Here is a 17,533-nt window from a genome sequence, read left to right on the forward strand (position 1 = left end):
AAACTTAAAAAAAAAAATTGGGTGCTGTGATGGAAGGACTGTAGGGTCTTTTAGGAGGGATAAATAAAGATGGGCTGATTGCTCTTCCTTGTCCATATTGATCTTGTGATCTTGTGAATGCATAACTGTTTGCTATCAATTCCCAACCTCACTTAGAAAGGTCTCAAGGTTGGCTAGTATGGTAAGTTGAAATATCACTCTATTGTGCTCGTGGGTGCTCTTCTGAATGTAGTGATAAAGCATATTGTTGTGACAGTATAGCAAAAGCTACGTTCCACATCTAACCTATGATCACTTAAGGCTAAAACTGAATAGAAAAGCTAGAACATGTTATATATCAGAAAAGCCTGGGATTTTGCACATTTGCAATTAACACTGTAACTATTCACTCACAATCCTGATGGAAGGCTATCTGGGATTAAAATAACAATATCCTAATTAAGAAGAATGTTAAAAAATATGTATATATTTGAAACAATAATTATTACACAGATGTTTTTACAAGTAGGTCTCCAGCACGATTGACACAAAATGGCACCTTTCCTGTTAAAAAATGTTCTCCTTTCTATTGCTAATATCCATCACCAATGAGCACAAACATTTAAAAAACAGATAATCTTCCTGTTTGTACTTTACTACATTGGATAGTATTTTAACCACTGACTGCATTGACCACATGGCCAGAATTTTCCCCTAAAAAAACGAGTGGGTTTGGAGCATGGGGGCAGTTAAATTATAAAAAATGGGATTCCCGATCTGAACCCGCCTCAAACACGCACACTTCTGATTTTAACGGAAGCTGGTCGGGGGCAGAACGGGCTTGGTTGACCAACCCGCTCCCAAAGGGGCGGTACGTCAGTTTAAATATTATAATGAGGCTGAAAGCTTCTTTGGTCACCTTCATTTTGAATTTAACTGCCAGTGGACAGGTTTCACACAATTTGTGAAACTTGGCAGGTAAACCAAGGCGGGGATTGCTACATCCAGGAGATAAGTGGCTTTATACCTACCTCCTGGATCCACAGTCCCTAACTAAACCCACCCCACACCCCACCCCACGCGATTGGAGACCCCACCCGAGCCTTCAATCGCCACCCCAAGCCTCCGATCACCACCATGAGGCATTCCCTCAACCCCATCGATGATGATAAGGCCGGCCACAATCTTCCCGATTCTCTCCCCCCAATACTAATCCCCAGCCGATCCTCCCCCCTGCCGATCCCAGACCCCATACCCCGGTGATACCTGAGCCAGCCGATCCCCAAGCCAGTCATTTCCCTAATCCCCACCATGATTCCTGAGCCAGCCAATTTCCGACCCCCACCCTCGCAATCCACGACCCCACTCCTCATGATCCCCGACCACGACCACTAGGGGGTCCGATCCTTGACCCTGGAGGGTTCTGATCCCTGATCCTGGGGAGGAGGTCCGATCCTGGTGGGGGTGGGGTTGTATGGTGGGAGGGGCAGGGGGTCTGATGCTGGGGGAACTTGGAGAGCTGGAAGGAAGCACTCCTTCCCAAGGCCGGGGAAACCTGGCCGGCTGCAGCCAGACCTACGAAACAGGTTAAATCCGGGCTTCCAGCCTCATTGATGTATTTAAAATGCCAAACTGCCTGTTGGGAGCGGGTTGGCTGCCCGCCAGTTGTCCTGTCTGGGTAAAAGCCAGAAGTGGGCAGGTTGGAGCAACCTTCCCAACACGCTTTCATTTCTTGCCCATTTAACCCCCCCACCCACTCTCCTTGTTCAAATTCCCCCCTTTGTTTTAGCTCTGCATATGTTGCTCTAAAACAAATGTCACATCGATATTGTCTCACCCAAGTGTGATCAGAGGGAGTCCAGTTCCACATTTGGCCACCAGTAAGGTTAGGCTGTAACTCTGCGCTGACCCAATTACTTTCACGGTTTGCATAAGGTTCCCACCAGGCCGAGCTGGTCTGGGATCGACTGGAAATACTGGAGCGGAAGAAAAGATTAAAACTCATATTTGATATTCATATATGTGAAAAGATCTCGGGGCCGAAATTGCCCACCGCCTGAAACAAGTCGCACCTTCCATTTTTGAAGTGTTCCGGCCGCCTCAATGCGTGGGGCAGCCAAACCGGTGAAATTCAGCACATCGTGCGTTTTTTGGATTGGGGCAGAAGTGGCCTCATCATCGGGCGGGGCATTGGCCATGAAGTAATACTTTGCAAACTTTTGACTGTAGAGACCCCAACCTTGAGTAAAGCCACAGCGATAACCCAGGTGTTCATCGCCACCAATGACAATACCAAACAAATCTCTCAGCACACAAGTGCTGCTACAAGTACTGTGAACAAAGTAACGTTGTTTTTGAATCGTAACATATGGGGCAGGCCTCACGTGCCTGCAGCTGCATGTCCACAGATGTCTCAGAGTCCACCATCAAGGGTGGTGAATGTAAGGCCATTAACACCTTGTTGGCTCTGTGGGGGTGATCATCGTTTCCATTCATGCCGCTTCAAAGGGTACATTTTCAAGGGCTGTGGAACAATGGGACACCTCCAACGTATGTACAGGCAAGCTGCAAACCCTGCTAATCCTGCAAACCACCATGTTGCAGAGGAGGACAGATCCACGGTGGATCATGACAAACCAGAGCCTCAGACCGAGGAGGCAGAGGTATTTGGGGTGCACACATTTATCACAAAGTGTCCCCGATAATGCTGAAGGTTGAATTAAATGGACTCCCGGTGTCAATGGAGCCGGACACGGGCGCGAGACAGTACATTATGAGCAAAAAGACTTTCGATAAATTGTGGTGCAGCAAGGCCTCAAGGCCAGTCCTGACTCCCATTCGTACTAAACTGAGAACATACATAAAGGAACTGATTCCCGTAATCGGCAGTGCTAATATAAAGGTCTCCTACGATGGAGCGGTGCACAAGTTACCACTCTGGGTGGTACCGGGCGATGGTCCCACGCTGCTTGGCAGGAGCTGGCTGGGGAAGATACGCTGGAACTGGGACGACGTCCGAGCGCTCTTGTCCGTCGATGACACTTCATGTGCCCAGGTCCTAAACAAGTTCCTCTCGCTGTTCGAACCAGGCATTGGGAAGTTCCAAGGAGCAAAAGTGCAGATCCACCTAATTCCAGGGGCGCGTCCCATCCATCACAAGGTGAGAGCGGTAACGTACATGATGAGAGAGAGGGTGGAGATCGAGCTGGACCGGCTGCAATGAGAGGGCATCATTTCACCGATCAAATTCAATGAGTGGACCAGTCCGATTGTGCCAGTCCTCAAAAGAGATGGCACCATCAGAATCTGTGGTGATTACAAAGTAACTATCAATCGTTTCTCCCTGCAGGATCAATACCCGCTTCCAAAGGCAGAAGACCTATTTGCGTCACTGGCGGGAGGAAAAACGTTCACAAAGCTGGACTTGACCTCAGTCTACATGATGCAAGAGCTGGAGGAATCATCGAAGGGCCTCACCTGCATCAACACCCATTTGGGATTCGATCAGCCACGGCGATATTCCAGAGAAACATAGAAAGTTTACTGAAGTCAGTTCTGCGCACCGTGGTCTTCCAGGACGACATCTTGGTGACAGGTCGGGACACAGTCATGCATCTGCAGAACTTGGAGGAGGTTCTTAGTCGACTCAACCGCGTGGGGCTCAGGTTAGAACGCTCGAAGTGCGTTTTCCTGGCGCCTGAAGTGGAGTTCCTGGGGAGAAGAATCGCGGTGGACGGCATCGGGCCCACCGATTCAAAGACGGAGGCAATCGAGAACATAACGAGACATGACGGAGCTGCGGTCGTTTCTAGGATTCCTGAACTACTTTGGTAACTTCTTACCGGGTCTTAGCACAGTTAGAACCACTGCACTCTTTACTGCGTAAAGGAGATGAATGGGTATGTGGTAAAAGCCAAGAAAATGCTTTTGTAAAAGCTAGAAAACTGTTTTGTTCAAACAAATTGCCTGTGTTGTATGATCCATGTAAGCGTTTGCTACTAGCATGTGATGCGTCGTCATACAGTGTCGGGTGTGTATTGCAACAAGCTAATGAATGTGGGAAATTGCCACCGGTTGCTTATGCATCCAGAAGTCTGTCTAAGGCTGAAAGGGCCTACAGCATGATTGGAAAAGAAGCGTTAGCGTGTGTTTATGGGGTAAAGAAAATGCATCAATATCTGTTTGGGCTCAAATTTGAATTGGAAACCGACCATAAGCCTCTGATATCCCTCTTTTCTGAAAGTAAGGGGATAAATATAAATGCATCGGCCCGCATCCAGATATGGGCGCTCATGTTGTCCGCATACAACTACGCCATCCGCCACAGGCCAGGCACAGAAAACTGTGCTGATGCTCTCAGTAGGCTACCATTGCTGACCACTGGGGTGGAGATGGCACAGCCTGCAGATTTAGTTATGGTAATGGAAGCATTCGAGAGTGAGCAATCACCTGTTACCGCCCGACAGATTAGAACCTGGACGAGCCAGGACCTCTTACTGTCCTTAGTAAAAAACTGTGTGCTCCACGAGAGTTGGTCTAGTGTCCTGTTAGAAATGCAGGAAGAAATAAAGCCGTACCAGCGGCGCAAAGATGAAATGTCTATACAGGCAGACTGCCTCCTATGGGGTAATCGGGTAGTGGTACTAAAAAAGGGCAGGGACACTTTCATCAGTGATCTCCACAGCATCCACCCAGGCATCATAATGATGAAAGCGATAGCCAGATGTGGTGGCCCTGTATTGATGCAGACTTAGAGTCCTGCGTGCACAAATGTAACGCATGTTCACAGTTAAGCAATGCACCCAGGGAGGCGCCGCTAAGTTTATGGGTCTTGGCCCACCAAACCGTGGTCCAGGGTCCATGTTAACTAAGCAGGCCCGTTCTTGGTGTTCCTAGTGGTTGTAGATGCGTACTCCAAATGGATTGAATGTGAGATAATGTCGGTAAGTAAGTCCACTGCCACCATTGAAAGCCTGCGGGCTATGTTTGCCACGCACGACCTACCTAACGTCCTTGTGAGTGACAATGGGCCGTGCTTCACCAGTGCCGAGTTCAAAGAGTTCATGACCTGCAATAAGATCAAACATGTCACATCTGCCCTGTTTAAACCAGTGTCAATGGTCAAGCAGAGAGAGCAGTGCAAACAACCAAGCAGAGCTTGAAGAGGATAACTGAAGGCTCACTGCAGACTCACCTATCCCAAGTCCTGCTTAGTTACCGCACAAGACCCCACATGCTCACTGGTGTTCCCTCCACTGAACTGCTCATGAAAAGGGCACTTAAGACAAGGCTCTCGTTAGTCCACCCTGATCTACACGAACAGATAAAGAGCAGGCGGCTTCAACAGAATATATATCATGATCACGCAAATGTGTCACGCGTAATGATCCTGTATTTGTGTTGAACTATGGACAAGGTCCCAAGTGGCTTCCAGGCACTGTCGTGGCCAAAGAGGGGAGCAGGGTGTTTCTGGTCAAACTTTCAAATGGGCTCACCTACAGGAAACACTTGGACCAAAGCAAACTCAGATTCACAGACTATCCAGAGCAACCCACAATAGACTCTACCTTTTTTAACCCTCCAACACACACACAACCAGTGACAACCGACCCAGCGGTTGTCCACGAAGCAGAACCCATCACCCGCAGCAGCCCAGCAGGACTCACCACACCCCGCAGCCCAGCAAGACCAGCTGCACAGCAGCCCAGCGAGAGCCCAACAAATGATTCACCAAAACCAGCATTTGCACCGAGGCAATCAACCAGGGAAAGGAAGGCCCCAGATCGACTCACATTGTAATTTGTTACACTATTAACTTTGGCGGGGGCGGGCGGGGGAGTGTTGTTATATATGTATATTTGTAAATGTCTTGTTTAACCACCAGAAGGCTCATCCCCTGGAATTGCAAGGGATCCCACAATCCCTTGGGAGCACCTGTACATAAGGAGGCCTCACAGGCTGGAGAGGCACTGTGAGATCTGTAATAAAGGACTACGGTCACACCTTACTTTGAGTTCACAGTCTCTGGTCAGACTCTTTATTTAATACATATACTGGACAAAATGGATTGTTCATTCTAAACCATCCAAATTAGGTCATTTTTTTGAATTTACTAAAATTTGCTCAACTTGGACCTTTCGATTTTTCATTCAATGTGGAGTTCACCCCTAGTGCAGCACTGCACTAAAAACTATTTACATATAGATCACAAAATTTGTTTTATAAAATTACAAATGTATTTCTTTGCCTTTGAAGAGGTAGGTTTCCTGGCTAAGGATGAATAATTGGTAATCTGAATGAACAATAATCACTTTAAAATATAGCCTTGTGCTTACAGAAGATAAATATCCAATTTCTACAAACCATTTGAAGTTGGAGAAATTGGAAAACATTGACCTTGATATTTAGGGGGAGGGGGGGAGGGAGCATGGGGCGGGTGTCCGCGACCAGGAAACCTGGAAATACCGGGAAGGGGGAGGTCCTGCTGAATTTAATGGCAGAATATTTATATGCTCTTTCCTGCCTGGCTGTCGGATGGGAAGGCCTGCGGTAGAAGGTCGCACCAGGGGCCCGCTGGGGATGACCCACAACGATCGGAGAAGGTCGAGGGTTGGTGCGGTGGTGGGGAGGGATAGTGGCTCAGACATAACAGTGAGGAGTGAGGTTGGGAGAGATAGCAGGGGGAGAAATCGTTGGGGGGGATAGATCACGGGGAGAAGGAGATTGTGTGTGGTGGCTGAAGATCGCGGGGCAGGGAGGAAGAGATCACAGCAGAAGGTTTGCTGGAGGGGCCGGCTCCTCGTGGTCCACAGGCAGTGCTGGAAAGGTAGTTACCCGCTGGATCTGGCAGCTCCCACCGTCCTTCAGTTACCGGGTTTGCCGAGCCCTGGAAGACCTGGCCCGCAGCCATTATACAATTACTGACCCATCCCTCCCGAGCCGCTTACTCGGTGCCAAACCTGCTGTGGTTAAGCCGGAAGTGGATGCGTTTGCGGTGGGTTGGATTTGGGTTTCATATTTTTAACAATTTAACACCCCCCCCCCCCGCCCCCCCACCACTGCCCCAACTCTCTCCTGCCCATCATGGAGGAATTAAAATCCCCACGCCCACCCCACCCGCACCATCTTTAGAGAAATCACTTAAATACAAACTTAAATAATTTTTAGAAATGTTCTCCAAGCGCACCTTGATCTCAGAATGATACAGCACAGAAGGAGACCATTCGACCCATCATACCTGTGCCTTATTTTAAGGCTAATTCAATTACATAGGATTACATAGGATATACAACACAGAAACAAGCCATTCAGCCCAACCAGTCCATGCTGGCAATTATGCTCCACTCAAGCCTCCTCCTGTCTTTCACCATCTAACCCTATCAGCATAACCCTCTATTCCCTTTTCCCTCATATGTTTATTTAACCGCCCCTGAAATGCATCTATACCATTTGCTTCAACCACTCCCTGTGGTAATGAGTTCCACATTCTCACCATTCTCTGGGTACACAAGTATCTTCTGAATTCCTTATTTGAATTCTTGGTGACTATCTTATACTGATGGCCTCTAGTTATGCTCTACCCAACAAGTGGAAACATTCTCTCTGTATCGATTCTATCAAAATTTTTCATAATTTTAAATACCTCTATTAGATCACCCTTCAGCCTTCTCTTTTCAAGGGAAAAGAGAATGTTCATCCTTTCCTGATAGGTGTACTCTCGCATTTCTGGTACTATCTTTGTAAATCTTCTCTGCACCCTCTCCAGTGCCTCTATTTATAATATGGCAACCAGAATTGCACACAGTACTCCAAATGTGAGCTAACCAAAGTTTGATATTTTTATACTCATAATAAATGGTCAGACCAAGTACTGTGTGTAATGAGCAAGTGTGATCTTAGCTCCTTTATTGTAGTTCCAGAATGCAGGTGCCTCGTGGGTAGCCTGCTTATATACTGTGCTCCCAAGGGATGCTGGGATCCCTTGGGACTCCAACAGGTAGGCCCTCTGGTGGACAGGTGTGATGCAGGTTACGAAGGGTTAAATACTGTGAAGCCAACAGTACACTTATTTACAAGGTGAGACGATCTGGGGCTTTGCGCTCCCTTGTCGATCGTCTCGGTACAAATGCGGGTGTGGGTGGGTTGGTCAGTTCTTCACTGGGCTGTTGGGCAGCCGGCCTTGCCGGGCTGCTGGGGATGATGAGTTTGGTTTCATGGTCAACTATGATGTCAGTTGCCACTTGTGTGTGTGTTGGAAGGTCAAAGTTGGTGGTGTCCTCTTCAGGTTGTACGTAGCTGTTGGTGAACCATAGTTTAATTTAGTCCAGTGTTTTCTGTGCGTTTGTCCATTGGTCAGTTTGACCTGAAACATCCTACTCCCCTCTTTGGCTGGGACCGTGCCAGCGAGCCATTAGGGACCATGTCCATAATTGAGCACAAACACAGGATCATTGATCTCAATATCGCGTGACAAGTTTGCGCGGTCATGGTACACACTGTATTGATGTCGCTTGTCCTCCACATGATCATGTAGATCAGGGTGGAACAGAAAGAGCCTTGTTTTAAGTGCCCTTTTCATGAGCAGCTCGGCTGGGGGAATCCCTGTGAGTGAGTGAGGTCTGGTGCAGTAGCTGAGCAGTACTCGGGACAACCGGGTCTGCAGGGAGCATTCCAACACACATTTCAAGCTTTGCTTGATGGTCTGAACTGCCTGTTCTCCCTGGCAGTTGGATGCGGGCTTGAACAACGCAGATGTGACATGTTTGATCCCATTGCGGGTCATGAATTCGTTGAATTCGGCACTGGTGAAGCACGGCCCATTGTCACTGACTAGGACATCAGGCAGGCCGTGCATGGCAAACATGGCTCGTAGACTTTCAATGGTGGCCGTGGACGTGCTTACAGACATTATTGCACATTCAATCTACTTTGAGTAAACATCCACGACAACCAAAAACATTATGCCTAGGAATAGGCCTGCATAGTCTACATGGATCCTCGACCACAATTTGGATGGCCAGGACCACAAACTTAGCGGTGCCTCTCTGGGTGCATTGCTCAACTGAGAGCCAGTGTTGCACTAGCGCACACCATGACTCTAAATCTGAGTCGATGCCTGGCCACCACACGTGGGATCTGACTATGGCTTTCATCATTACGATGCCTGGGTGGATGCTGTGCAGTTCGCAAATGAATGTGTCTCTGCCTTTCTTGGGCAAGACTACGCGATTGCCCCACAAAAGACAGTCCGCCTGTAGGGACATTTCATCTTTGCGTCTGTGGAATGGCTTAATCGCTTCCTGCATCTCCACTGGGACACTGGATCAGCTCCCATGGAGGACACAGTTTTTTTTACCAGGGACAGTAAAGGATCCTGGCTGGTCCAGGTCCTGATCTGGCAGGCCGTAACGGGGGATTTCTTGTTCTCAAATGCCTCCGTTACCATGAGCAAGTCTGCTGGCTGTGCCATTTCCATCGCGGTGGTGGGCAATGGTAGCCAACTGAGAGCATCTGCGCAGTCCTCTGTGCCCGGTCTGTGGCGGATTACATAGTTGTATGCCGACAGCGTGAGCACCATCTTTGGATGCGGGCAGAGGCATTGGTATTGATCCCTTTGCTCTCCGAGAATAGCGATATGAGCGGCTTGTGGTCAGTTTCAAGCTCGAACTTGAGGCCAAACAAGCGTTGGTGCATTTTTTTTTACCCCGTAAATGCATGCCAGAGCCTCTTTTTCAACCGTGCTGTAGGCCCTTTCGGCCTTGGACAAACTCCTGGGTGCATACGCAACTGGTTGCAAAATTCCCGATTCATTAGCTTGTTGGAGCACACACCCGACCCCGTATGACGACGCATCGCAAGCTAACACTAATTGTTTACATGGGTTATACAGGACAAACAGTTTGTTAAAACACAGTAAATTTCTGGCTTTCTTAAAGGCAGCCTTTGTGAATTCCCCCAAACCCAGTCGTCTCCCTTGCGCAGTAGCGCATGCAGGGGTTCTAGCAGGGTGCTTAACCCAGGTAGGAAATTACCGAAGTAGTTAAGGAGTCCCAGGAATGACCCCAGTTCCGTCACATTCTGTGGTTGCGGCGTGTTCTTGATGGCCTCCGTCCTGGCGTCGGTGGGTCTGATGCTGTCTGCTGCAATTCTCCTTCCTAAGAATTCGACGTCCTGTGCCAGGAAAACACACTTCGAGCATTTCAACCTGAGCCCCAAGCGATCTAAACGACAAAGAATCTCCTCCAGATTCTTCAAGTGCTCCATGGTGTCCTGACCCGTAACCAATATGTCGTCCTGGAAGACCACTGTGCAAGGAACCGACTTTAGCAGGCTCTCCATGTTCCACTGGAAGATCGCTGCGGCTGACTGAATCCTGAACAGGCACCGGTTGTAAATAAACAGACCTTTGTGCATGTTGATGCAGGTGAGGCCTATCAAAGACTCCTCCAGCTCCTGTGTCATGAAGGCCGAGGTCAGGTCCAGCTTGGTGAGCATCTTCCCTCCAGCCAGGGTCGCAAATAGGTTGTCTGCCTTGGGGAATGGGTACTGGTCCTGCAATGAAAAATGGTTAATCGTTACTTTATAATCTCCGCAAATTCTAACCTTCCGGTCCTCCTTGAGTATCGGAACAATCGGACTGGCCCAGTCATTGAATTACACCGGCGCGATGATGCCTTCACGTTGCAGTCTGTCCAGCTCGATTTCCACTTCTTCACGCATCATGTACGGTACCGCCCGAGCCTTGTGGTGGATGGGTCGCTTACCGGGAACCAAATGGATCTGCACTTTCGCCCCTGAGAAGCTTCCAATGCCTGGCTCAAATAACGAAGGGAATTTGCTTATAACCCGGGTACATGCAGTGTCATCGACTGACAAGAGGGCTCGGATGTCATCCCAGTTCCAGCGGATTTTCCCCAGCCAGCTTCTGCCAAACAATGTGGGGCCATCCCCTGGCACAATCCATAGCGGGAGTTTGTGTACTGCTCCATCATAGGGGACTTTGACTTCAGCTCTTCCAATTACAGGGATTAGTTCCTTTGTGTAAGTTGTTAGTTTGGTGTGAATGGGGCTGAGCTTGGTCCTGTGTGCCTTCTTCCCCCACAGCCTGTCGAAGGCCATTTTACTCATTATGGACTGGCTTGCCCCCGTGTCCAGCTCCATAGACGTTGGAATACCGTTCAGTTCAACTTTCAACATTATTGGTGGGCATTTCGTTGTGAACGTGTGTACCCCGTACACCTCTGCCTCCTCCGTATGGGTCTCCAATTCCGTCTGATCCACTATGGACCGATCTTCCTCTGCAACGTGGTGGTTTGCAGGGTTTGCAGGATTTGCAGCTCGCTTGCACATACGTTGGAGGTGTCCCATTGTTCTGCAGCCATTGCACACATAGTGCTTAAAGCGGCATTGATGGGGTCGATGATCACCCCTGCAGCGCCAACAGGGTGTTAACTGCCTCGCATTAACAGATGATGGTGGACTCTGGGTCAATTGAAGTCAGGCCACAGTAGCCGGCATGTACGTTTTGCTATGTACATTTCTGCTCAAAACCGATGTTACTTTATGCACAGTACTGGCCGAAACTTCTTTGTTCTGCGAAATCTGTTTGGTGTTGTCGCTGGTGGACATAAATGTCTGGGCTATCGTTATGGCTTTACTCAGATTCGGAGTTTCTACAGTTAACAGTTTGCGAAGGATTGTCTCACGTCCGATGCCCAGCACAAAAAAGTCTCTGAGCATTTGTTCTAGGAATCACTCAAACTCACAATGTCCTGCAAGGCGCCTTAGTTCGACGATGTAGCTCGCCATTCCTGGCCCTCCGATCGTTGACACGTGTAGAACTGATATCTCACCATCAAAACACTTTCCTTAGAATTTAGGTGCTCCCGGACCAGCGTACACAGTTCTTCGTAAGATTTCTCTGTTGGTTTAGCCGGGGCCACAGATTTTTCATGAGGTTATAGGTTGTTGCCCCACAGACAGTTAGGAGGATCGCCCTTCTTTTGGTCGCGTTCTCGTCCCCTTCCAGCTCGTTGGCTACGAAGTATTGGTTGAGTCTCTCCATGAAGGCTTCCCAATCGTCACCCTCTGAGAACTTCTCCAGGATGCCGACTGTTCTTTGCATCTTCACGCCGTTGTTCGTTATCTTGTCGCCAATTGTTATACTCATAATAAATGCTCAGACCGAGTACTGTGTGTAATGAGCAAGTGTGACCTTAGCTCCTTTATTGTAGTTCTAGAGTGCAGGTACCTCGTGGGTGGCCTGCTTATACACTGTGCTCCCAAGAGATGCTGGGATCCCTTGGGTCTCCAACAGGTAGGCCCTCTGGTGGACAGGTGTGATGCAGTTTACAAGGGGTTAAATACATAACAGATACAAGTTCAGCAGAACTCCACTACTTTTCAATTTTATCCCTCCAGAAATAAACCCTAGTGCTTGGTTTACTTTTTTTGTGGCCTTGTTAACCTGTGTCGATACTTTTAGTGATTTGTGTATTTGTATTCAAAGATCCCGTTGCTCCTCTACCCCATTTTAATTTCTTTTTTTCCAAGTAATATGTTACCTCTCTATTTGCTCATTTACTAATTTGCTAATACTTGCTTATTTATACCAAACTTTGGGGCCATTGAAGTTTACTCACCCTTTATATTTGTATTAGTGATAATCACTTCATCCACAAAGATCCAATCATCTTCAGCCCCCGAGATTAAATCAATTTGTTCTACAAACATTGGAGCATCTTTCATTTGGTCTTGGAGGATGGCTGAGTTGTCCAGGCAGCTATTCCAAAGATCCACGCATACAAACTTCCAGCTGAAACAGCAAAATGGGGAGTGGAAACCTTCAAAAAAGTATGTAGCAGTCTGCCGTACCTTTTACAACCAATCGAAAGTACTGACCTGAAGTAGATTTTGGTCTAAGCCCATTTTCGGGCCCAGATTCGGCATTACATGACGAGCGTTCACCCCAACTGAGAGGTCCAATATGCAATGAAAATAGATCATTAGGCCTCAACAGCAGACTCAGTGTAAGCTGCTGTACTCACCTCTGCGCCCAAGCAAAGAGATCAATGTCGGGCTGCCTGCCTCACCAGCAATGGCCCTCGGGTAATTCCCTAGGGGGGAGGGAGGGGGTCTGGTGCAAGCCAAGGGAGTGGCACCAATCGCAATTCCTATGGAGTCAGAGCAGCACTCCTGCTTCTCCTGACTCCACAGCAACGTTTTTTGAAAGAAATAATTTGAACTTTCCTTTTGTTGGCAGCCACTGAAGAATCCTGATCGCAGCAAGCCTGAAGGCTGCTTCGCTCAACACCAGCAAATTTCTGGATGGGGTCATTCAACAGGTGTTAGATCCCAATTTACACATTTAAGGGACTTAAGGCCTGTCTCAGGCATAAGCGCAGACTGTCCCACTGCTAAATTGATATGCTTTTCACCCATTTCACTCCTGAAAAACAGGTGCAACATAGAAACATAGAAAATACGGCCCTTCAAGCCTGCACTGCCATTCAATAAGATCATGGCTGATCATTCCCTCAGTACCCCATTCCTGCTTTCTCTCCATACCCCTTGATCCCTTTAGCCGTAAGGGTCATATCTAACTCCCTCTTGAATATATCCAATGAACTGGCATCAAAAACTCTCTGCAGCAGGAAATTCCACAGGTTAACAATTCTCTGAGTGAAGAAGTTTCTCCTCATCTCAGTCCTAAATGGTCTACCCCTTATCCTAAGACTGTCCAATGGTTCTGGACTTCCCCAACATCGGGAACATTCTACCCGCATCTAACCTGTCCAGTCCCGTCAGCATCTTATATGGTTCTATGAGATCCCCTCTCATCCTTCTAAACTCCAATGTATAAAGGCCCAGTTGATCCAGTCTCTCCTCATATGTCAGTCCTGCCATCCCGGGAATCAGTCTGGTGAACCTTCGCTGCACTCCCTCAATAGCAAGAATGTCCTTCCTCAGATTAGGAGATCAAAACTGAACACAATATTCCAGGTGAGGCCTCACCAAGGCCCTGTCCAACTGCAGTAAGACCTCCCTGCTCCTATACTCAAATCCCCTAGCTATGAAGGCCAACATACCATTTGCCTTCTTCACCGCTTGCTGTACCTGTATGCCAACTTTCAATGACTGATGAACCATGACACCCAGGTCTCATTGCACCTTCCCTTTTCCTAATCTGCCGCCGTTCAGATAATATTCTGTCTTTGCGTTTTTGCCCCCAAAGTGGATAACCTCACATTTATACCAACACACACCAATTTCTATCTTTCTTCTCAATACTTATCATAGGGATCTCAGTTTTTATTAAAACTCAAATCTGAAAATAATATTCCAAAAAGTTAGCATTGTAGCTGATGAAACAATTCCTGCAGGGTGAGCATAGTGCAACATTCAAATTGGTCGATACACAGTGCAGTCTTTAGAACAGAACCTGAACTGTGCCTGCAAAGCTCTCCACTTACTCTGCAAATACCTTACAAGAGCAATACCTTCTTTTGATCATTATCCTACAATATAACTGGTCTTCTACTTAGTCACAAGATGTCTTTAAAATCGTGAGGGGAGATTTTCCTGGTCTTACAACTAGTTGTACTATATCATAAGAACATAAAAACATAAAAAAATAAAAGCAGGAGAAGGCCATTTGGTCCCTCGAGCCTGCTCCGCCATTCAATAAGTTCAGAGCTGATCTGATCATGGACTCAGCTCCACTTCCCTGACCGCTCCCCATAACCCTTTACTCCCTTATCGCTCAAAAATCTGTCTATCTCCATCTTAAATATAGTCAATGACCCAGCCTCCACAGCACTCTGGGCTGAGAATTCCATAGATTTGCAACCCTCTGAGAGAAGAAGTTTCTCCTTACTCAGTTTTAAATGGACGGCCCCTTATTCTAAGACTATGTCCCCTAGTTTTAATTTCCTCTATGAGTGGAAATATCGTCTCTGCATCCACCTTGTCGAACCCCCTCATTATCTTATAAATTTCAATAAAATCACCTCTCATTCTTCTGAACTCCAATGTGTATAGGCCCAACCTACTCAACCTCTCCTCATAAGTCAACCCTCTCATCTCCGGAATCAACCCAGTGAACTTTCTCTGAACAGCCTCCAATGCAAGTATATCCTTCCTTAAATACGGAGACCAAAACTGGACGCAGTACTCCAGGTGTGGCCTCACCAATACCCTGTCCAGTTGTAGCAGGACTTCTCTGCTTTTATACTCTATCCCCCTTGCAATAAAGGCCAACATTTCATTTGCCTTCCTGATTACTTGCTGTACCTGCATACTAACTTTTTGTTATCATCTCGGTGTAGTTAATTCAGGACCATCAGGTAGATTGGAGTGCGCACACATTAGGGGGCCACCACATTTTCCATCCATTTAAACTAATGAACAAAAAATAGGTGGGCTTCCTTCTGGACATGTGCTCAAAGCTGCCCAATTTCCCAGTATTCACTGCACCCAGACAACCCAATACATCCAGGTACAGGACCAGGAAAATCTTCCTTCTGGCCATCTTGCTAGTTTATTGGGTAAATGTACCACATAATGTAGTACAAGCCACTAAAACGAGAAAGATCTCAGGTTTCAGTCCCTGGTCTCTGCTGTGTCAGTTAATCTCAACCAGGTAGCAGTGAGATGCTAACAATTAGGCACAGTGTCCCGACGTTAGGCAAGGAGAACAACTCCCACTCCTGGTCGCTGTCCTTTCCCCTGCTGGGAATTGTACGTGTGCACACTATGAATGAGGGCAGGACGGGCCCTGGGTGTGATAACCCCATGATCAAGTAATCCACCAATACTGCCTGTTTGGACACACACATGAAGAATGGCCCTTGATTGCTTGAACTCACAGAAGTGTTGTACAACATGAATCATTGACTTCAGGAGAGGACAGAGAGGAGGATAAAAATTAGGGAAAACAGGATTGACAACAAATTTGTTGCATTAAATGCAAAGTTATTCCTTTTTTTTTAAATACACTGTGCTCACACTCCAAATTGTATCAGTTTAATGCGGGTCAGTTGATCAGAACCAATATCAGTCCATGGAAAAAAAGCTCAGCATATTGTTTGACACTGGAGGTTGCTTTGTGATTTCTGCGATCAAAATTAAATGGCTGCAGGAGGAAGTTCACTTTCAAGAAAAAGGTAACAGAGACTAATTTTTTTTTCGGTGGTGGTGGTGGTGGTGGGGGTGTGTTATTTAAGTGGTGATAATAAGATCTTGCATTTCTGTCGGGTTCTCCCAATCCCCTGCTGTAACTTAGGCTGGGGATTGGTGGAAACCCCTGAGAAACCACATAAAAGGCCATTTTTAGTCGTGGACACTATTTCCCAGGGGAGGTACCATCGGTTTCCCACCAGAGCCCTCCCCTCCATGCCCCCCTCGCAGGGGATTCCAGTATCTAAGCTTACCTGCAAAACTCCACAGTAAGGTGATACGGCACCTTTAATATCAGGTCTGAATCTAACTCTATATCATATATGTTTGTGACAGCTAGCCCGCCCCTCCATACCCAACTAGCTGCTTTATTAATATTTATTACCATCAATTACTGGATGATTTTAACTCTGCATGGCTTCAGGGTACAATATTAATATTAAACAGAATTCAACTTAAGCTTATTTATGGTGCAATAATGGAAATATTTACATATTATTGGACTGTGGGGGATGGATAGCAGCATCGTCTAGAGACTAGTCAGTTTTCCTGTCACAGTAGAGCCTTCAGCCTTGCATACTTAGTAACATCCCCTCCCTCTGGCGACTGAGTTCCTTACCTAGCAGGACTGGTGTTGTCAGGGTTCCATACACAAGTGATGTTGCTCCTAACACTCTGAAACAATCTGTTGCTGTGGGTCAGGGTCACTATGAAGCCACCTGTTATATAGCCTTTGTATCCAAAGCAGACCTGTTTGAAATAGCCAAACAAATGATTAGCTGCAACACCAAAACCAATGCTGGTAACAGTCACCATGGCTCATACTAGAGCCGTATCAGCGACAGTAAGTGGTACTTAAACAACAGTAATCGAACACAAGGCTCTCCGCATATTGCAACATTTGAATATTAGTGGCCTCCTTGCATTTCTTTTAGTCCAGTATATTTGTGCCATTGGTCAAGGGAAGTTGAACGTTTTCTAAAAGAAGCACATAACATGTTGGAAATGCACACCAGTTCAGTCAGTATCTTAAAGAGATAAGTTACAACATTTCAGATGTAATCAGATAGGTGCATATTTCCAGTATTTACAGATTTGTTTTCTTTAATTCGAAGTTTATGCTGTTTTATAAACACAGCAGCACTATAGCACAAAACACACAATGGGCCTGAAATTCCGGCCTTCCCAGGTCCGTACAGACCCAGCAAGGCATCGCAAAAGCCGGTTTTCAGTGCGCAATGCGCATGTGCCAAAAGCCAGCTTTTCTAATCTGTCTAGTTCTGGCTTGATAGATCCAATGCACCTTGGGGAGAAGGACATTTGCATGGGCAAGATTGCACTATTTGCCCATCTCTTGCCCAGCGAATATGCTTAAAAC

At 47.1% G+C, this 17,533-nt stretch overlaps 1 protein-coding gene across 1 annotated transcript in view; it reads right to left on the minus strand.

The window, feature by feature from the left end:
• LOC139266646 (fibrocystin-like) overlaps positions 1-17,533 on the minus strand; it is a 630,313-nt gene that overhangs the window by 560,270 nt on the left and 52,510 nt on the right. The window contains 3 exon segments of the mRNA XM_070884234.1: positions 1,817-1,955; positions 12,621-12,793; positions 16,775-16,905. Coding sequence (XP_070740335.1) covers positions 1,817-1,955; positions 12,621-12,793; positions 16,775-16,905 — 443 coding nt within the window.

Source organism: Pristiophorus japonicus, chromosome 7 (genome assembly GCF_044704955.1).
Source record: "Pristiophorus japonicus isolate sPriJap1 chromosome 7, sPriJap1.hap1, whole genome shotgun sequence".
NCBI classification, from domain to species: Eukaryota; Metazoa; Chordata; class Chondrichthyes; family Pristiophoridae; genus Pristiophorus; species Pristiophorus japonicus.